A 22,627-nucleotide genomic window follows, 5' to 3' on the forward strand; every position below is an offset into this window, starting at 1 on the left:
CAGCTCACTGTGACCTTGATTTTCTGGGCTCAAGTGATCCACCCCAGCCTCTCAGTAGTTGGAGCCAAAGACACATGCCACCACACCTGGCTTTTTTCTTTCTTTCTTTCTTTCTTTCTTTTTTTTTTTTTTTTTTTAACTTTTTGTAGAGCTGGAGTCTCATTATGTTGCCAAGGCTGGTCTCAAATTCTTGGGCTTGAGCTATCCTTCCTCCTCAAAAATTGTTTGTTTAATTCAGGATGCAAGTAAGGTTTATACATTGTGATTGGTTGCTGTGTCTTTTAAGTACCTTGTTTCTTGTGGGCTTTCTCTTCAGCTCTCACTCTGCTTGCGGTAGGAATCAGGTGGTTTCTCTTGAAGAGTTTCTCGTAGACTGATTTTTGATAACTGTATCTCTTAGACATAATTTGATAGGTTGTTCTTTGTCATTGTTGTTGTTTTTGCGACACAGTCTTGCTCTGTTGCCCAGGCCAGAGTGCAGTGGCGTGATCACAGTTCACTGCATCCTTGACCTCTGGTTCAAGCAATCCTCCTACTGCAGCTTCCTGATTACCTGGAACTACAGGTGCATGTCACCGTGCCTGGCTAATTTTTGTGTTGTTGTTTTCTAGAGACAGAGTTTCACCTTATTGACCAGTCTGGTCTTAAACTCTTGGGCTCAAGCAGTCTGCCCACCTCAGCCTCTCAGAGTTCTGGGATTACAGTTGTGAGCCACTGTGCCTGGCCATATTTCTTTATTTTCTCTAAAATGATGATTGAATCCAGATGCCTGATTGAATTCCAGCTCAACTTTTTTATTTTTACAGGACTATTTTGTAAGATTGGTATGCTTTTCTGTCAGGAGATGCTTAATAGCTGGCCATCTCTCATTTATGATGTTTGCAGCTGTTGATATTAGTAATCAGTCTTGATATTCTTTTTGTCATTCTTCTTCAATTTTTAGCTGAATACTTTTTGTAAAAAGGAAATTCTTATCTATTCTTTGATTTCCCAATGTTATATTTGTTTAGGGAAGGCAGGATAAATGCTTGATTTTTTTGTTTTGAGTGTTATTTAGTAGTATTCAAAATAAAGATTGGGTTTACTAGTATCCTTCAAAGGTGACCAGTGATTGTTGTTTTTTAAAAAAATCATAGTAAACTCACGTATTTACACATATTTGTGTTTCAGTCAGCTTCAGTGATCACATGCATTGATACCCAGATTATTCCATGTATAATCTTGGGAGCCTCTTCAAGTTAGTCCCTGATTCCCTTGGAACAGTCTCAGTAATCTGTGTTATTTCTTTGCTATCTGGTATGACAAGCTATTCTAAGACCATCTTGTACTTGTTCTGTCCCAGACCTGGAATTGGCCAATTCTCTGAGGGGCTCTGGTTCCTTTTAATGGGAATGGTATTAATAAATCACAACATGAGTCCTGTGGGTACTAACTGCTAATGGTGTAAGTCGTTGTTCTAGGATAATTTAGTAGACATAGCTTTTTTTGAAAGGTGAAATTTATATTTGTTTATACTGATTCTTCCAGTTCAAATTCAGGATTACAGGGTTTTTACTGAACTTCAATTTTACATTTGCATCTCTTTTTTCCCTCATGGCACAGGATTATAACACTAAAATATTACAAAATAACTCAATTGCTTTATCCCGTTATACATCCATAGCAGTCTCATAATAGCAATAGTGCCACCAATATGATTCCTAAAAGTAGAAATTTGTTTACTTTTTTTAGCTAGTTCTGTTTTTTGTTTAGCATGTATCATATTAGAGATCTGCAGTCAAATTCCCATTTAAAGTTATTTGGAATACTTCTTTGGGTGGTTATGCTACCACATGGATACATACCCTCCCTCATGTGTTTCATTCTTTTTGAGAGGTTGCTCTTTTAAAATTTAATTTTGTTTTTTAATTATATGAAATGTTAAATGGTTTTTAAAATACCTAAAGGAAGCAATATAAATTTCAGTAATTGCAGCTTCTGTTCCACAACCCTCCAACCTATTCCCTTCTTCCCCATAGATAAACTTTTAAAAAAAGTACCCTTCCATACACATATTTGTCTGCATATGTACATGTATGCACATCTGATAAATGAACGATAAGATGTGCTATATATACTTTTCTCCACCTTTTATCTCTTTAATGACATGTACTGGCAATTATCTTGTGTTTAAATACAAAGAGATCTCCATTTATTGTGTGGTTGTATCATAATTTATTTAATCAGTTCATTATTTACGGACATTTGGGTTGTTTCTAGTATTATAGTCTTATAGTGAATAGCTTTGTATTTGCACCTTTTGTGTTTTTTGACAGTTACTTTTGGGAACTGTTCTTAGAAATAGAAGAGTAAATGCATATACAATTTTGCTAGGTATTATTGCATCCCTATTCATAGCGGTTATACTACTTTGGATTCTCACTAGCAGAATATAAGAATGTCTGCTACCCCACAGCCTTGCCAATAGACAGTGTTGTTATGAAATATATCTCTTTCTAACTGTCATCTTCCTTGTTCTGCAGGCTTTTGTGTAGCCATTTGTACTTTTCTTTGGTGCTAATGTTTGTAAGGCATATGTTTTTCCTTTCCATTTTTAGTCTTCCTGGGACTTGGTATTTAAAATGGCTGGCCTTGGTGGGTCACACTTGTAAATCTCAGTGCTTCGAGAATCTGAGGCAGGAGAATCACTTTAGCCCAGGAGTTTCAGGCTGCAGTGAGCTATGATTATACCACTGCATTCCATCCTGGGTAACAGAGCAAGATCCTAAAAAGACATATATATTTAATTTAATTTAATTTTTTTTTTTTTTTTTTTGACAAAGTGTCACTCTTGTCTCCCAAGCTGGAGTGCAATGGTGTGATCTTGGCCCACTGCAACCTCTGCCTTCTGAGTTCAAGCCGTTTTCCTGTCTCAGCCTCCTGAGGAGCTGAGTTTACAGGCGCCTGCCACCATGCCCAGCTAATTTTTGCATTTTTGGTAGAGACAGGTTTTCACCATGTTGTTGGCCAGGCTGGTCTCAAACTCCTGACCTCATGTGATCTGCCTGCCTCCTCCTCCCAAAGTGCTGGGATTACAGGCTTGAGCCACTGCCTATAATTTTTAAAAAATAAATGTCCTAGTTGTCTGTTTTTTTTTTTTGTTTGTTTGTTTCCTTGTTTGCTTTTATTTTGGTTGTTTTTAATTCAGTTTGACAAGCTGTTTCAATGGGATGCTTAGAGCATTTACACTTAACTGTAATTATTGATATGGTGGGTTTCAATCTACCATCTTGATAGTTTTCATCTTTTCTGTGTTCTTCTTTTACTCTATGTCTGCTTTCCTTGAGATTAATCAAGTATTATGATTTTTCTCTTTAGTATTGTTTTATCTACATCTAATAAAATTATACTACTTAATGTGTAAAAACTTTACAGCACTATATTTCCATGCCTATTTCCTCTAGTCTTTTATGTTTTGTTGTCTTATATTTTGTTTTTATATATGTTATAAACTCCATGTTTTTGAGATTTTTACTCTAGTGTATCTCAGATTAATAACGACAGATTTCTTTTACACACATAATAACCATTTCTGTCACTTTGCATTTGTTGGATGTTGTTCCATATTTTCATCTGGTATCATTTTTCTTCTGGAAGAACTCTCTTTAATATTTCTTGCTGTATAGTTCTTTATAGTGAATTCTGCTTATAGTTAATTTTTTGTCCGGAAAAAATTTTTATTTTCTCCATATTTTTAAAAGATAATTTTGCTTGGAATAGAATTCTAGATTGACATCTATTTTCATTAGTATTTAAAAGATATCACTCCATTAGATTCTGATGAAAAGTGTTCTGTCAATCATTGTTTATATATATGATTTTTGCACTGTTTTTAAGATTTTTTTTCATTAATTTTTACCAAATGAATAATAATATGCTTTGAAATGGTTTAGCTTTTTTCTGCCTGATATTTATTGAGATTGTTGGTTCTCTAAGTTTATTTTAATCAGATTTGGAATAAAATTGGCTATTATTATTTTGAGTACTTTTTTTCTGTTCTCTCCATCTGCCTTCTTGTTTTCTGGGGCTCCAATTACAAATATTTTTGACTACTTGATACTGTCTTATATAGCACAGCTGCCGTGTTGTTATTTTTTTCTTGCCCCTTTTTCTCATTTTAGTTTGATAGTTTCTATTGCTACGTCTTCAAGGTCACTGATACCTTTCTCTTACATTGTATAATCTGCTTTTAATCCCATCAGTTCATTTTCTATTTCTATTTTATTTCTTATATTTAGTAATTCTGTTTGTGTTTCTTAAAAATATTTTTCATTTCTAGCACTATATTCCTGATTTTACTCTACCTTCTTAAGCCTATGCAGTATAGTGTTTTTTGAACATCTTTGTAACAGCTGTTTTAATGTCTACACTAATTCCATCGCTTATGTCATTTCTGGGTCTATTTCTGTTGAGTAATTTTTCTCCTGGTTGTATATTATAAGGCCTTTCTATTATGACTGGTAGGAATGAGTAATTACCTGCCCTGTGTATGTCGAGGGAACTTTTTTGTCCTCTTACTTTCCATGGTCTTTTTCCTGGTCTCAGGTAGTTTTTGCCTCATAACACGAGTGAGGATCATTTATCCAGTCAAAGACTCAGGGATAGCCTCTGCAGGTTAGCAGAGTTCATGCTGTCTTTCTCTTTGTAACTCCTGCCTTTCTGGTATTGTGCTCTAGAAATCAGAGCTTCCTTGGCCTCCCTGAACTCTCATCTTTATCTCCCTCAACTCAGGCTCTATTTGGGTCACTTGTACTACAGCCTGGAAACTATTTAATATTTCCATGCAGTAAGCTGGGCAGGTGTAAAGCTCTTCTAGTTTGTTTCTCATTTATTAGGGATAACATTTCTCTGCTGCTCATGCCATAGTGTCTGAAACTTTTAGCATATTTATCTCTTCTGGGTGTTTAAGGTAGGAGAGTAAATAGTCTTTTACACCATTGTAATCTGAAGCATCAATGAGTGAAGGCAAACATTTTTTCATACATTTTAGGGTAATTCGTATGTCTTTTTTTTTTTTTTTTAAAACTTGAGATTCTGGGATCATGTGCAGAATATGCATGTTTGTTACATAGGTATACCATGTATACCATAGTTACATAGGTATACGATGTATACCACATGGCCATGGTGGTTTGCTGCACCCATCAACCCATCATCTAGGTTTTAAGGCCCACATGCATTAGGTATTTGTCCTAATGCTCTCCCCTTGTCTCCCATCCCCCGACCCTGCTGTGTGATGTTCCCTTCCCTGTGTCCATGTGTTCTCATTGTTCAACACCCACTTATAAGTGAGAACATGTGGTATTTGGTTTACTGTTCCTCTGTTAATTTGCTGAGAATGATGGTTAGTATCAGGCAATGAGGAAGATATGGAAGTTGCTTTTGCTGTGAGATGTTTGTATAATAGTTGAACTAAGAGCTCCTTTATTCAGTATTCATTTAAAATTTTTGAGTTATAAAATGATATGATGCATGAATGTTTTTCCAGGTGGCTACATGACATACTCAGTACCTCCCTCAGAACTCTGCTCACATGTTCATCAGGGAGATCTTCTGTTTAAAATTGTAATTCTCTTATACTTTTCTTCCTGTTTCCTATCTCTATCTTCCTCCTGTTAAAAAATTTTTCTCTGTAGCAGTTCTCACAATTTAACGTAACATATATTTTGTTAATTTATATGTTATTATTTATCTTAACTGTAAAATGCTAGTAGCATGAAGTTAAGTATTAGAGCCTTTTAATAGTACCTGGCATGTAATACTGCTTAATAAGCATTGTTTAATCAGATTTTCCTTTATGTGGCTTGTTCTGGCACAAAATGAAAGGTGAATTGGAAGAGGCAGAGACTTGAGAAAGAAGAAACAGTGTCAGTTTTTAATACATGTGTAGGATGGCAGAAGCTTAGCCAGAATGATAGCAGTAAGAATAAAAGAGAAAGGCCTAATGGGAGTGACATTAACAGGAGAGTGTGGGTCACCAACCTTGTTAATGTTTGTTATTGCTGATTAAAAAGTAAAAAACATAACACTTGTATTTGGATTACATTTTTAATATAAATATTTATAAAGCAAAATCACAGGCCTTTGAAAGTGAATTTGAGTAAATCTTGATGACTTTTTTTTGTTCTTGTAAATCATTACTTAAAAATACAAATATTAAAATATCTATCAGAAGTCTTCTTGATTTTTCTGGTTTATTGTTTTGTTTTTCTTTGATTTTTTTTTTTTTTTTATAGAGCTTTGCTTCCTGTTTTACATCACAAATCTAAAAAAGGACCCCCCCGTCAAGCCAAATATGCCATTCATTGTATCCATGCGATATTTTCTAGTAAAGAGACCCAGTTTGCACAGATATTTGAGGTAATGAGAAAAAAATTTTCTTGTTCCATATGTTGTAGTTACAAAACAAATATTGATGAGTTTATGGAATGTTCACATTTGATGATGCATTATATTGTAATATATTTTCAGAATTTGAATCAATAAAATCAGCATTGATAAGGGTTAAAATATAAAAATATCTGAGTATTCAGGTGTTTAATGATAACTCAGATTCAGAAATCAAGCATTGTGTATTTTTGTACATTACTTTATGTATTTGGATTTGGAGACTATTTTTTGTTAACAGGTAAAGTATAAAATCATAGTTACAGATAGTAGGTAATAGATGATTATTGTCTCAATTTACAGGATCAAAAAATTTGAATTCTGTTTGAGAAACTATTGAAGTATAAGGTTTTGTAAATCAGTACTAATTGGCAATATACAGTTTATGCTTTTATGACTGACCTAATTTTGTGTCAGGTATAAAGTGTCTTTTCAATATATATTTTTTGCGTTTTTTTTTCCCACATTTTAAATAACCTTGACCCAGGCATTGCAGTTTTATTGCTGTCTATTGTAATTAGGACCTAATGCTAATACTGTTATTGCAAATAAAAGCTAAGCAGAAAATTCATAAAATCCTAATTTGTAATTTTAGTTGAAGAGCCTTGAGTAAAGTCAAAACAATTTAGAGATTACTCTGAATCTCTTTGCCATAAATACTTAATATCTTTTTTAAGAAACTCTTATGGTATTTTTGTCATATTTTCATGTATTATGTTAAAGACCTGAAGGAAGAAAAGTAGTTTATCTTCTAAACACCGTCTTTTCTGTAGATAGCAAATAATTATTTTAATTTTTGTGTATTTGAGGACAGTGGTATTTTCTGTAGTCTGTGTTTGTGTATGAGAATGGCTTCAGTAAATTGATGTTAATTTCTAGGAAAGTTTTTTTTTCTTGGTTGCTCTTCTTTTTGTTCCTTACAGTGATGATAAGAGTAACCATGATATAAGTTGAATTTCAGAGTTGTTTTGTTTTCATTTTGATATTGTACCTGCTGTTTTATCTTTACAAGAACCTCTGTAGTCCTACTATAGCATGTGGTTAGCTGGCTTTCTGAGAAGTGGTTTCATAGAGATAACTGGCCTTTTTGAGGTTCCACTAATCTAGGGTCTGGCAATTAATTTTACTTTTTAGAAATGATTTTATTATGTAAAATTATCAAACTTACGATATACTAAGTGAACAAACTACACTATGATATTTTTGTTTATAATATGAATAATAAGCTGGCAAGATGTGCAATGGAAGTATTGAGGGAAGTCATCAAGAAAAGCAAGAAGTAAACTCATTTAAACATATTTTTGACTAAATGAAGCTTCATATTGCCCTAATGTGTTGGGAAAGAACAGTTTTGCTTTGCCTTTCAAGCCTACAATTCTTGGTGTTCAGTGTGGGAGAATAGAGCACCAGTTTTTCATTAAAATGTGGCATCAAAATGTCTAATAGAAAATATATTCACTTGCTTCAAAATCAGAAGGATGCCAAAAAGAATATACAGTGAAAAGTTCCTCGCCCCCCTGATGTATCCCCAGCCACTTAGTTTTCTTTCCCAAAGGCCGAGCCAGTGTTATTAGTTTCTAAATGTACTTTTCCAGAGATATGTTATTCATATACAGGTAAGGGCATATAAATACGCATGCATGCATGCATGCGCGCGCGCACACACACACACAACACACACACACACACACACACACACACAATTTGTTTCCCCCTTATCCCCTTATGCCAATGAATTATTTTAGTCACCCTTCTAATTTCAAGAATTAAAACACACACACACACACACACACACACACACACACACACACACACACACAGAGAGAGAGAGAGAGAGAGAGAGAGAGAGAGAGAAAGAGTTAGTTTCTTTTGAGATGGAGTCTCACTTTGTCATCCAGGCTGGAGTGCAGTGGCGTGATCTCTGCTCACTGCAACCTCCACCTTTCGGATTCAAGTGATTCTCCTGCCTCAGGCTCCTGAGTAGCTGGAACTACAGGTGCATGCCACCACACCTGACTAATTTTTGTATTTTTAGTGGAGATGGGTTTCACCATGTTGGCCTGGCTGTTCTAGAACTCCTGACCTCAGGTGATCCGCCTGCTTCGGCCTCCCAAAGTGCTGGGATTACAGGTGTGAACCATCGTGCCCAGCCTTAACAATGTATTTCTGATATCATTTTAGATGAGTATACGAAGAGTTTCTTTATTTGTCATGGCAAAATGCATATTAATGGTTGGGTTTCCTATCAGAATAATAAAAATCATCTTATTTGTTAAGTTATTTAATATTTGATGCTATAATGAAGATTCTCCAAATTCAAGTGACTAGACATAGTAAAAGCTTACTTCTTGCTTCTGAAAAGTCCAGTTGGTATTTGAATGACCCTCTAATCAGTGACTTAGGGTCACAGACTCATTCTGATTAGTGACTTCTCTCTAAATCCCACGGGATCCTTGGCATTAAGCCAGCCAGTGAGTAGAGCCTGTGGAGAAGACACATTGCTCATACCTACCTCAGTGCATATGTGACATACTTCATTTTACTCCCACTCCCTTGACCAGAACTCATTAATATATCCTCACCTAACTGCACAGGAAACTGCAAGTGGAGTCACCTTATCCCCAGGAAATAGAAGAGAAGTGGATATTGGTGAGCCCTAGCAGTCTCTAACATATTCATATATATGGTCATAAACCATATGCTTCATAATGATTGTCCATGCTGAAATGTTTCTTTACCCTACCTCTAAACTGTGAATTGGGCAAAACTGAAAATGTTTGAACCTGATGCCTTTTGGACATAGATAATGTAAAAATCTTGAGTTACTGCTTATACTGTATATATTTGTTGAAATTTTTGTAATTTAAAAATGAAATATGTAAACATTATTTACGTATGTATAGAGCTGATATATTTTTCTTCCCTCATTTTCAGCCTCTGCATAAGAGCCTAGATCCAAGCAACCTGGAACATCTCATAACACCATTGGTTACTATTGGTCATATTGCTCTCCTTGCACCTGATCAATTTGCTGCTCCTTTGAAATCTTTGGTAGCTACTTTCATTGTGAAAGATCTTCTCATGAATGATCGGGTAATTCATACTTTTTAGATTCGTGTTCTTTGTAATTTTAACTTTTAGAATTTTGCCCAACAAGGAAAGAAGTGAAATGATGTCAATAATACTTCCTTTTGACTGCCTTTATTTTAGGTTTTCCTATTGTAAAAAAAATAAGCCTTGTCTCCATTATAAGCCAAACTATATTGAAACATCTTTTTAGTTGAGAATAGGCATATGACCTCTAATACATTCCTTGATAAATATAAACTATAACCTGATGCTATCTGTTTTGGATTTAAAGAGGTTTAATTTTTGACATGACATCTATTTTAAAAAATAGGCAGAAATGGCAAACCAGTTCACAGTATAGTTGTCATGATTGTAGTTGTTCTTTTTTCTATGTAAAGTTCTTTTTCCTACATTTGAAAAGAATGAGAAAACATTGGGAGAGGAAATAATGATTTTGTTAAGTCTCCAGTTAGTTTGTATCTGCTGTGACCTCAGCACAGTACTAGGTTTCCTGGAGAATTAAAAGAAACATGAGATACAGTTTCTCCTCTAAAAAGTAAACATAATGTAAGTAGGGATATTCTGCCACCTGATTTTTTATTTTCAATTTGTTCTGTCAGTTTTGTTCATTTTTCTCTTTTCTTATTTTTCATTAAATATTTTTATTTCATTTTTCTTACTGGCCTGTTTTATATTTTACTATTCCTTTAATAGTGTTCCTAGAAATTACAACATGCGTTTTTGACTTATTAAAAGCCAGTGTCAACTGATCTGCTTTGAACTTTACTCATGAGTACAGTTCAAGGAACCTTAAAATACTTAAATCCCCTTTATTCCCTGGTGCTTTTTTGTGCTCTTGGTCACACAATACTATTGCTGCTGTTATTTTATACAATTAATATTTATTTAGATTTGCCAACATATTTTCTCCTTTTGTTTTTCATTCCTTTCTATGTAATGATTTTCTTTCTATCTAAAGAACTACTTTAGTACTTTTTTTTATTTTGGATTTCCACTGATGAATTTTCTCAGTTTTTGTTTGTCTGGAATGATCTTTATTTTACCTCAGTTTTTTAAAGGATACTTTCTTTGGGTTTAGAATTCTAGACTGGTTTATTTTCCTCCATCAATGATTTGAATATATTACTCTATTTTCCAATTTTTTTTCTTGAAGTTTACTGACAGTTTTGTTCCTCTGAAGGTCTTCTGTCTTTTTGCTGTGAATGCTTTTTGTCTTTTCTATTTTCCATTGGTTTCCAGTTTTACTTTAGTGTTTCTGGGTATTCTTTCCTTTATAGTTACTGTACTTGGAACTTGTAGCTCTTCTTATATGTATAGTCTTTTACAAATATTAAATAATTTTCAGGCTTCATCTTTACATATATGATTTCTATTTCATATTCTCTTTCCTCTCTTACAGCAGTTCTGTAAACACAGATTTTTTTTTTATGACCTAGCTGTCTGGCACACTTTTTCTGTATTTTTCTGCCAGCCTCCCCGTGCTTCAGTTTTTGTTTTTTTTTTTCTGACTTATCTTTGAGTTCACTCTCTTCAGTTTTGTCTAATCTTATGTAAAGCTCATGCATTGAATTCTTAATTTCACATATATGTACACATACTTCAATTCTGTAATTTTTTTTATTTTTTGAGATAGAGTCCCACTCTGTCGTCCAGGCTGGAATTCAATGGCATGATCTCGGCTCACTGCAACCTCTGACTCCGGGGTTCAAGTGATTCTCTTGCCTCAGCCTCCCAAGTAACTGGGATTACAGGCGACCGCCACTATGCCCGGCTAATTTTTTAATGTGTCTTTAGTAGAGACGAGGTTTTGCTGTGTTGGCGAGGCTGGTCTAGAACTCTTGACCTCAGGTGATCTGCCCACCTTGGCCTCCCCAAGTGCTGGGATTACAGGCATGAGCCACCATGCACGGCCCAATTCTGTAATTCTATAGTTTTTAAACATAGCTCTTTGTTCTGCTGCAGAATTTGCTTGTCATTAAATCTTGAAAAATCTTAATTATGTTTAAGTTTATATGTGTTAGGCTCATCATCTGGGTCTCTTGTAACTTTTTCTCTTGTCTATTTTTTTCTCTAAATTTTTGGTGAAGTTTTATCTTGTTCATATGTTGCTTTTGATCGAGTGATAGACTTTGTGTGTGAAAAGTTGTTGAGGTAATTTGAGGCTTCAGATGAGTTTATATTCTTCCAGAGTTTTACTTTTGTTTCTGTCAGGCAGTTAAACTGTCGTCAGATCACCTCCATCCAGTGAAAACTTGGCTTCAGTTTTTGACAAGTTTATTTTTTTTCTAGTCACCTTATGTCTAGAGTATATTTGTCTGGGATCCACCCAGAAGTCTAGGTTGTTTAACAAGGCCTTTACTCCTTAATGGGCCCAGGATTCTTAATCTTGTTCTTCTAGCTCTGTGACAGGAAAGCTTTGTCCAACTTATCCTCTTTTCTTCACTTTTAGAATCATTAATCGTCTATGTGAAAAAACTAATCTCAATGCCACACTCAAATCTTTTGCTTTCTCTCCACATTTGAAACTTTGTCCTTCAAATTCTCACTGCTTTGGTAGCTGTCTGTTCCCTTCAGACTATTTAAAAAAAATATTTTGTCTAGACTTTTCGTTTGTTTCAGTATGAAAATTGGTTCAAAACAACCTAGTTACATCTTCCCAGAAATAGAACTCCTCACCATTTTTAATCCATTAATTTGTCTTGTTTTATTATGTATTTGATATGTACAAATATATATAACATTTGTATACCTGTTTCATAATGCAGTGAACACCCATGAACTCAGTTCCTTAGAGTTCTTGGACTTTTATTACTCTTCAATCCTTTCTGTTTCCTTCCCATCCTTAGTATCTACTCTCTTGAATCTTGACTTCTTCTCTAACAACAACAAAATTTACCACATACTTGTTTAGTTTTGCTTGTTGTTGAGGTTTATTAGAGTTATATCACATCCTGTATAGTATTGGATGATTTGCTTTTATCACTCCATATTTATTTCTAAGAATCTTTGTTAATAAATCTAATTATGATTCATTCATTTGTTACTATATAATTTGACTGTGGAAAATATCTCATAATTTGTTTATTCTCCTACCAGATTATGGAATATTTCAATTTCTTTACTCTTTTGGACAGTGCTGCTATGAATGTTTCTATTGAAGCCCCCTGCTACATAGGAGCAAGAATTTCTCTAGGTTTTATTCCTATGAGTGAAGTTGATGAATCACAGTGTATAGACATACTTAACTTTTCCCTTTTAAAAACCATTTTTTATAATATTTGTTAAAACTTATTTTCCTACTAACAGTGTATAACATTATTGTCAGATTTCTTAGTTTTTGCCAATCTGATAGACATAGTATCTCACTATAGCTCATTATAGTCTTAATTTGCATTTCTGTGGTTACTAGTTAAGTTTGTATATCTCATCACCATTCATGCTGCCTACTTTCTGAAATGCCTTTTGGTGTATTTTGCCTTTTATTCCCTAGGTGTTTTCTCCCCCATAGGTAATCTTTACCTACATTAATCTTTTATCCAGTAAATGTTGCAGTATCATCATAAAATGTGTAAAACCTTTTACGTGTGTCTTTTCACTCCTTTATTGTGTCCTTTGATCCTTTGAACAAATGTTACTCCTTTTTTTTTCTTTTTGAGATGGAGTCTCACTCTATCACCCACGCTGGAGTGCAGTGGTGTAATCTCAGCACACTGTAACCTCCACTTTCCACGTTCAAGTGATTCTTCTGCCTCAGCCTCCCGACTAGCTGGGACTACAGGTGCCTGCCACCATGCCTGCCTAATTTTTGTATTTTTAGTAGAGATGGGATTTTACCATGTTGGCCAGGCTCCTCTCTAACTTCTGAACTCACATGATCCACCCACCTAAGCCTCCCAAAGTGCTGGAATTACAGGCGTGAACCACTGCACCTAGCCTGAACAAATTTATTATTTTTAAGGTAGCTGTATTTATCACTCTTCTCTTGTAGATAATACTTTTTACATCTTACTTAAGAAACCTTTTCCAATTCTAATGTCATAAAAATAGCCTCCCATATGTTCTTTTAAAAATCAATCCCTCTGGAATTGATTTGTTTTTTATATGCTATGATATAAGGAGTTTGTTTCTTTTTGCTCCAAGTTAGGGTTACCAAATTTCCCAGTACTGTTTATTAAACATCTTACCATCTCTTAGTTATCTGCAGTTCTACCACTCATGTCTCCTATAGAGCCTCTATTCTTTTTCAGTAGTTCCTTTGCCCATCCACAAGATGTCTTTCCTTAAAGTTTTATAGTTTTCTGTAAAAGGGAAAATTCTAAATTTCTCTCACACCCTTAGTTTAGGCACTAAAGTTTTTAAGATTATGTTTTATGTTTATGCTTGATGAGGCGAATTATTTGGTAGTTCCGATTTATATCCATCTTTCTTGCTAAATTCTGTTTTTCATTATATCAATTATAAAGAATGATAGCTTTATTTTCTAATCCTTGTGTATTTTATTTCTGTATATTTACTAACATTTTAGATATTTATCCTTTTTCATCTGAACTTATCAGTTTTTGAAAGAGATATATTCACATCTTTTGCTATGATGAAATTTCCAGTCTTCTCCTTTTAATCATCTTTATTCTGGTTTATTTTGATGTTTTTCTGCTAGTTGTATAAATGTTCATGAATTTGTATTTTATTTGGTGTTATAAGATAAAGTATATCAGTATCCCATTTAAGTCCATATCCTCTTTAATGCTTTTTATCTTGACTGGTATATTTTTCCATCCCATAATTTTGAGATTTCATGTAATTTGTTTTTGTTATATCTTTTGTAATTTTATTATTTATAAATCTATCTGATTGTCTCTGTTGTTTCTGGTAGTATCTAATAGTTTCTTATTTATGAAAGGTTTTTGTTTTCATTTTTCTTTGTAATAGCTTATACTACCTTAGTTTTTTCTTGTGAATTAAGTATTTTAGTGTATCTTTGAGTAATTCTTTCAGCATGGATTGTAATTTGGAAACTTTCTGTCTTGAAATTCTAGTCTTCATTCTTCAATATTGTTTCTTGGATATTAGAATTCTGTGTTTCAAGTCACTTGAAAATTCAGAGCATTGCTTTTGGCATCTGGTCTTGCAGCTGAGAAATCTGAAGTTAATCTGACTCTTATTCCTTTTTGGTAGCTTCTCTGTGGAAGCTTTTAGGATCTTGACATCCTTAGAAATTTCATTGCAAGGTGCCTAATGTGATTCCTTTTTTATTATTTATATTTCATACTTTGAAGGCACTTCTCAACTGAAGAAATGAGTCTTAAACTATGTGTGAATCTGTAGCTCTTTGTGTTTGAGGGAGTTTGCCCTTTTAGATGTTGGGGCTACCAGTTTTGTTGCCAGAGGATTACCTGAGGTGATACTCAATTTCTGTTCTTTGACCTGAGGGTAAAAATGGGATCTCAAGTGTTCCAAGATTGGGTTCAGCTCTTTTGCCAACTTATTTTAATTTCCTGGCTACCACTATAAACATCCAACTCCAATTACCTCCAATTAGTTTGGGGTTGTACTGAAACAAAAACAAAAACCCTCCAGCTCAAGATTTTTTTTTAAGTACCTTTCCTCTTGTTTAAGATGTATACCTTTTGGCTCCATGGATTTTTTTTTTAAATCCTAGTTTTTGCCACCTGTATTAAATAATTGAATCTCAAAAGGGGCTAAGTAAGGGAGTGATGTGTAAGAAGTTAGAGTTAGTCCTACACACACCTAGAAAGAACCAGTCGAGATGGTCTATAAGTGCTGTACATAGGTGCTAGTGAAGGTATGCCTTTCAACCTTTTTTAAAAAGGTAAATAGGGTTAGATGAGGTACTTTAGTCATATATAACAAATGTCATTGCAGAAGATAGGGATTTCATTCATTTTCTAAGTGCTGATTGAAAAGGAGAATTTATATTTATGTTTTAAAAACCTTGATTTTTTTTTTTAGCTTCCAGGAAAAAAGACAACTAAACTTTGGGTTCCAGATGAAGAAGTGTCACCTGAGACAATGGTCAAAGTGAGTAATATGCATAGATCTATTGATTTTAATATACTTTCCATATTATAATATTTGAGATATTAAAGTTTCTATTTCTATTGAAAATATGTTAAAATCAGTCAAGTGTATTTATATTTATTGTATGGCATTATCATGTGCTGTGACTCTATAGGATAATAATGAGAAAGCTAGGGTTTGTGGACAGCTGCACATAATGTAATTTGAGGGGAAAAAAAGATTTAAAAGCTGCTTCCCTGATGGCAAAAGGCAATGCTAGTTTATGGACTTTCCTCTGTTCCTTAAAGATGAGAATCCAGAATTTTAAGCCTGTTCATCTTTTCCATGAGATTTAATAAAACTTTTTATCTTTAAAAAATTCAACCTATAATTTATTGAATTAGGAGTTTTATAAGATTGCTCATCATGGGTATAGACACTTGATTTATTAAAACCATCTCTGGTCTGTAGTGGACCTCATCTCAGTCCACTACCAAGATACGAAAGCCAGGAATAAGTATATTAAATATTGTTATTTTCTAGCTGTAATTTCTTATAAACCCTTTCTCTCTCTCTCTCTCTTTCTCTCTCTCTCTCTCTCTCTCTCTCTCTCTCTGTGTGTGTGTGTGTGTGTTTATAGTTCGTATTAAGAACTATCTTTTCACATTATTTTAGCTGAGGTTATGATACTAGTTTTGCAGACTTATATTAGTAGCCCCACCTTTACATCAGTGAATGATGCTTGATACTTTGAGTCTCAGTATAAACCTGTTTTTCTCAGCATTAGTCTCAAGCTGCAGTTTTTGTATACTTGAGAGCAGCACTGGACTAGAAGGTAGGGCACTTAACAACTTGCCAGTTACCAACTTACCAGTTGGTAGGTAAGTCATACTTACCAACTGGCCAGGAAAGAGATCTTCAGAGTGTCTGCTGTGAGCCAGACATTATCGAAGACACTCTTTGCACCTGAGCCTTATCTCTGTAAAAAGCTGAGATAAGATGTGAAAAACAGATAATTTGTACATCATTTTAAAAAGAGGTAATATATACTTCCTCAAAAGAATTATTGGAAACATTAAAGGAAGTAATGTGTGTAAAAATACTTTAAATACTTCATAATTATAAAATGTAGCATAAATATGAGTGGTATAATTTTTTAGGCAGAAAAGAATAAATGTAATTTGTAGTTGGGAACTTAACTTTTCTGATTAGAGAGGTTAAGCATAATTTTACTGTACGTTCTAAAGGATCAAATGCATGTTGGGGAAACATTTTAAAACAGCAGCAAAGAACAAACTAGTCTTTAGTCAAATCATTCTTTTGCCACTTTCTTGGAGATTTGAAGCATCTTCAAAATGTTCAAGATTATCTTCATATATAAGAAAAGAATTTTTTTCTTTTCTTAAAAAGCATCCATTAAATACATTTTATTTTTCAAAAAAGTTGATACAGAAATTCTTTCAAAATGTACCAATGTTTTATCTCTCAACTTGTCTCTTAAATAGATTCAGGCTATTAAAATGATGGTTCGATGGCTACTTGGAATGAAAAATAATCACAGTAAATCAGGAACTTCTACCTTAAGATTGCTAACAACAATATTGCATAGTGATGGAGACTTGACAGAACAGGGGAAAATTAGGTATGCAATTACTATTTCACAGTTCTTCGGATTGCACAATATTTCAACTCTTGGTGTAACTGTTGAATGGTGCTTTTCTTTTTTTAAAAAATAGTATTTGTACATGTGCATATATTTTAACTGTAGTGTGCTTTTGTACAGTGGTTATTTTACAATGGCAGTCACATGTCTGGTGCAGGATACTATTATACATTGTAAATATTTTAAATAATAGAGTCTTATATTTTAGAATATTTCATATGAAAGTGTGAGTGTACCAGTCAGTAACTGGTGTTTCACATTCTTGTTAAACATCTAAGGGGAAAAACAGACTGCGTGGAAGGCAACTTATTGAATCTATTTCCAGAACTATAATAAATGCATACTTTAAAAATTTACTTGAAGTAAATTATTGAAAACGAACACACTTTTTTGGTTTTTGTTATTTTATTTTGTTTTATTTTCTTTGAAAGATGTAGTATAGTGCAGTGATTGAAAACTACTGGACTCTGGTGCCTGGATTCAAATTCTGGCTCCACCACTTACTAGTCAGGTGAACTTCAGAAAGTTGTTTTAACTTCTTGGTCCCTCACTTTCCTTAAAGTAGAGGTAATAATTATGTGTACCCAGCTCATCTAGCTATTATGACATAACTAGGTAAGTTAGGATATCGAAGGTTTTAAAAACACTATTTAGCACATAATAATTAGAAGCATTGATGATAATAGTGGTTATTATGTCAGTGTTAGTTAAAATTTAGAGGTTAAGCATTGATGTTAATAGTGGTTATTATGTCATTGTTAATTAAAATTTAGAGGTTTTTCCTCTATGTAAACCAAGTGCCATTTAGCGCCCCTTCTTGGTAATACAAAATAGGAGAACAGCTCTATACCTCCTTAGTATATCTAAAGACTTTGATAAGAAAACATAAAAAGATGACTACCTGCTACCGTCTGCCTTTCCATCTTGTATATTTTGCTTATACTATATTCTTTTCATAGAATATTAACAGAAACACATCTTTCTTAAACCAAACATATTAAAAAAAAAACTTGGTATTCATTCTGTATATACAACTGATCTGTCTACTTTAATTCTAATAAATTGTTTTCATCTCTCCCATAATTTATATATGCCAATTTTTAGGAGCTACAAATAATAAGTATGTTTTGATTTAGAATTTTTACTGCGTTTGAAATACTTTTGTATTGATCAGCTCAGCCTCGTAAAGAAATTTTCCTCAGTGTTAATACGTTTTGTCTTATAAATCAATTTATTAATTACATTATTTTATACTTCTTATTTGCCCAGTTATATTCAGCGATATAAACTTTTATCAGAGAGGCAAAATACTTTGGTGGTTTAGGACAAGGAGGCAGATTGAAGACACACTGCACAAGTTCAAATTTAGGTTTCACCATTTATCAGCTGCTTTTATTTTTCAGCAAGTTATTTAACTTCTGTATATCTTAGATTCTTCATCTGTAAAATGAGGATAATAATATCTTCTTATAGAGATTATGTAAGGATTATATGTATTAAAATATGTAATGTAATTGGAATGATACCCAGTATATAATGTCACTTAAGCTGTGTTTTGTGGAACCCAATGACATTCAGGAATATTTAGGGGCTGCCTAGAGTTGGAATAAGAATTATTTCTGGTAGAAACAGAACAGAGAGAGTCTTGGGAGTTGGTAGGTGGGGGTCTCTGTCCTTTCCTTAAATAGGAAGCTTGCATTATTTAAGCAAAAGTGATTTTTTGTGTTTACACCTTAAATTTTTGTGTAAGACTTGATTTGAAGAAAAGTTTCCTCTGCTTAATAAAGCTAAAAACAAAAACAACAAAAATGTTTACTAGGTCAAATAGAAACTTCTCGTCTAGACAGGAAATTTTAAGGATGAATACACAGGAAGCATCTGTTATCCATAATCTATGAGGAGAACATCCAGCAGGTGGTTTGTACTCTTTGCATTAAGAACTATAATTTACCTATTAGTAGCTACTTGGAATATTGTTGGTGAGATGAGACACACCTCTGAGACAAGGTCCTACAACTTTAGAACCTTACTAATGTTGGCTAGCATTCAGTGATTATTTTTACATGGCCAACTTAATTATTAAGTCTTGGAAAACTAAGACTGTGTCTTTTATTTTAAATACCCTGCAGTGCTATATATACACAATAGACATAGATTTGTTGCATGGATGTTGAATAACAATCTTTTACTATAGAGCTACAAAGGGGGTTCTATTTAAGGAGTTAGAACTTTTCCTTTCTTATATTTGTTCAAGATCCGCCTGCATTTCAGCTAATATATTACTATATTAGGAAGTAGTGTTTAGATGTATTTACTAGTCTAGAATTCTATGAATTGTGCTTCATTTTAGCAGTTGTCTTTCCTCGAACTTAAATCCTCTTGGTAATATTTGAAAAGTTGAATTATAGCTAAGAGTAGTAATGTTTTCCTTACCATACCTGCTTTCATTCTACTTCTTTTGTGCTTAGCACAGTAGTTGTGGTTGATTTATTAGCAAGCTAGAACATATTTGGTGCCTCATGTATACATAAACATATCTCCAACAAAATCCATGGTAGAATACATAAAACCTAACAACTAAACATACAGATTTCTTCTATGCTTGATTAAGACCTGTTTTATTTAGAATGAGGGAATTAAATGACTTGAGTGACGCTAGCATTGACTTATGTTTAAAAGAAGAATTTTGTAGTATTAGACAACATCTTCCAAAGTTAAATGAGCATAATATGGTGTTCAGTACCACTAAATTATTATCTTAGTCTGCTCAGACTACTGCAATAAAATATTATGGGCTAAGTAGCTTATAAACAACAGAAATTTATATCTCACAGTTCTGGAGGCTGGGAAATCCAAGATCAGGGTGCCAGCATGGTTGGGTTCTGGTGAGGGCCCTCTTCAGGGTTGCAGACTGCTGACTACTTGCTGTGTCCTCAAATGGCAGAAGTAGTAAATGAGCCTGCTCAGGCCAGCCACCTTTATAAGGCACTAATCACATTCATGAGGGTTCCCCACTGTGACCTAATTCCCTCCCCAAAGGCCCAATCTCCTAATACTATCTTCTAGGTACTTGCATTTCAACATAGGAATTTTGGGGGACACAAACATTCAGATCGCAACATTTTTTACTTTTTTTTTTTTTTGCCAGAATTTTTAATAAAATTAGATGTGCAGAAGATTTTGTACAAACATTTTAAATTCTAATCTATATTCATTCTTGCTCATTTTTCAGTAAACCAGATATGTCACGTCTGAGACTTGCTGCTGGGAGTGCTATTGTGAAGCTGGCACAAGAACCCTGTTACCATGAAATCATCACATTAGAACAATATCAGCTATGCGCGTTAGCTATCAATGTAAGGAAAATGGCTGTGTACAACCGCTATAGAAGGCCTTTGACTTTTAGGAAGGAAAAAATCCACTGTGATACAGAGATTAAAATTTTGAATGTTTATGGTTTGTTTGTTTTTGAAAAATTTATGCATGAGAAATATTTCAGAGTTCTGAAACTGTCATTAAGTTTTGGCTTGGTAACATGGTTCAGTTGACACTTGTTATTTGCAATAGTTTTGTTCTATAATGTTATCACAGGCATTCAGTTAGCAGATCCTGAACAATTGCTCTTAGGAGAACTACAAGGATAGGTTCCTTCAAGCCCCTGGCCACATTTTCATCATCCAGTTAATATACAACCTTGTTTTATGTATGCTTCTGTTTAAAGACAACCTATTTATAATATATAGTTGTTTCATTAACACTGAACTCACAGCCAATAGCACTGTAATTCATGCAGTGAATTACAAATTACTGAACAAAGCTTATCTAGCACACACATTTTCTCTGTAAGGAATATCATACCCTTTTTGTGCTTTGGAACACCAGAGAGCAGTTCATCACTATGCTTGTGCTTTGGAGCACCAGACAATACTTCATCATGAAATAACAAAAACATCAACCACAAAACTGTGAAAAATGTGGCACTAAATAGACCTCAAAAAGGACACTGTTTACAGTATGAAAGCTAAAACAAGAAGGCATGGTGTTGCCTTCTTTGACATTAGCTGTAATGTGCACATCTGGCTATTCACATTTTTTGCTGCTTTGTGCATTTACTTTGCAAATGACCAAGAAATTGCTTCAAGTATGAATTTTGGTGTTACAAATAAATTTTAATGAGTATGCAAATTCCTAAATATGAGTCCACAAATAATGAAGACTGGTTGTATATATTCAGTTCCTGAAAGGAAAATAACAGTATAGAAATTTATAGTTTTATAAAGACTTGATACAGAACTAATTTCATGTTAGAAGCATTCCTTATTACTCAGTGAATTAAGTTTTCAGATTATGAGCAGTGAAACTTTCAGATTCCTATTCCAGTTTTATAGGCTTCTTATTAGAGTACCGTTATATTTGGATTGTACAACTTTAGAAGTCTTTAGCATCATTGAGAAAAGTAAAAAGGACTTTCACATTAGTAAATAAGATAATCTCAATATGAGTTTTTCATTAATAATTTGATTATTTTACATGTAGTTTTTCTGTTTTTTTTTCCCCAAGAAGTCTTAAGAATCTATTTCAGGGATCATTGTAATTATTCCTCCCCACCCTTTAGTATGTATTTTAAAATTGCCACTTACATATAACTCTCTAGACACAGTTATCTATTTTTAAATAGTGATCATTTTTGTCAAATGATTTTGTCAAGACTGGTACTTCAGTCTTTGAAAAATAGCTGTTTCAGATTCTGTTTATGATTTTAGTTTTATTGTTCAGACAAAACCATTTGAGAAATGATGTTTTGGGGAGGCCATAATTTCCTTGGTTTAGTTTCCCCACTTACTTTTGGAGATAATCTTATTTTATAAGAAACTGAAAATTGTTTAAAAAGTATTTATTATATTTCTTAGCAGAAAGCAACATATGTAATTATTTTATTAAATTGTTAAGACTTGCAGTCTGTTTATCAGGTTCTTGATATGATATTTCTTAGAGCATTTGCTGTTATCATTATTGAAGTGGAGATGTTTAAAAAGCACAAAGTATGGAAATATAAGAAATAGACTTTATTTGAAACTTACAGTGTATAAGAAGTATGTGTCAGCCATTAGGTAGATGTCCACTATGAGTTAAAAGCATCCACAGTTATTGACTTTTACGGACTTCCTTTTCTAGCACAATATCTGTTAAACATTGCCACCTCAAGCACCAAATTCCCAAGGTGAAAGTTCAAATGGCCTAAACTTTAAGGTTGCCTTGGAATTCTGTTGACTATGGAACATTTGTCAGTGGTTAAAAATCAATAATTAGCATCTTCTCACAACTTATAAACAAATCAAATTACCCTGTTTTAAACAAAGCTTTTCTCTCATTCTGTTCTTCCTTTAAATTACATGCCCATCTCCTCTTTTCAAACCTCCAAGCCGCAAG

General features: G+C 33.5%; 1 protein-coding gene across 3 annotated transcripts in view; it reads left to right on the forward strand.

Moving 5' to 3' along the window:
- The window catches only part of LOC108310797 (sister chromatid cohesion protein PDS5 homolog B), a 167,556-nt gene that overhangs the window by 138,674 nt on the left and 6,255 nt on the right, over window positions 1-22,627 (forward strand). For all 3 annotated transcript variants that reach the window (XM_017537947.2, XM_037741809.1, XM_037741810.1), the window contains 5 exons: window positions 6,276-6,399; window positions 9,361-9,519; window positions 15,487-15,555; window positions 17,040-17,176; window positions 20,430-20,553. In XM_017537947.2, the coding sequence (XP_017393436.1) occupies window positions 6,276-6,399; window positions 9,361-9,519; window positions 15,487-15,555; window positions 17,040-17,176; window positions 20,430-20,553 (613 nt within the window). The remainder of the gene's footprint in view (window positions 1-6,275; window positions 6,400-9,360; window positions 9,520-15,486; window positions 15,556-17,039; window positions 17,177-20,429; window positions 20,554-22,627) is intronic.

Source organism: Cebus imitator, unplaced genomic scaffold (genome assembly GCF_001604975.1).
Source record: "Cebus imitator isolate Cc_AM_T3 unplaced genomic scaffold, Cebus_imitator-1.0 Scaffold108, whole genome shotgun sequence".
Classification (NCBI taxonomy): domain Eukaryota; kingdom Metazoa; phylum Chordata; class Mammalia; order Primates; family Cebidae; genus Cebus; species Cebus imitator.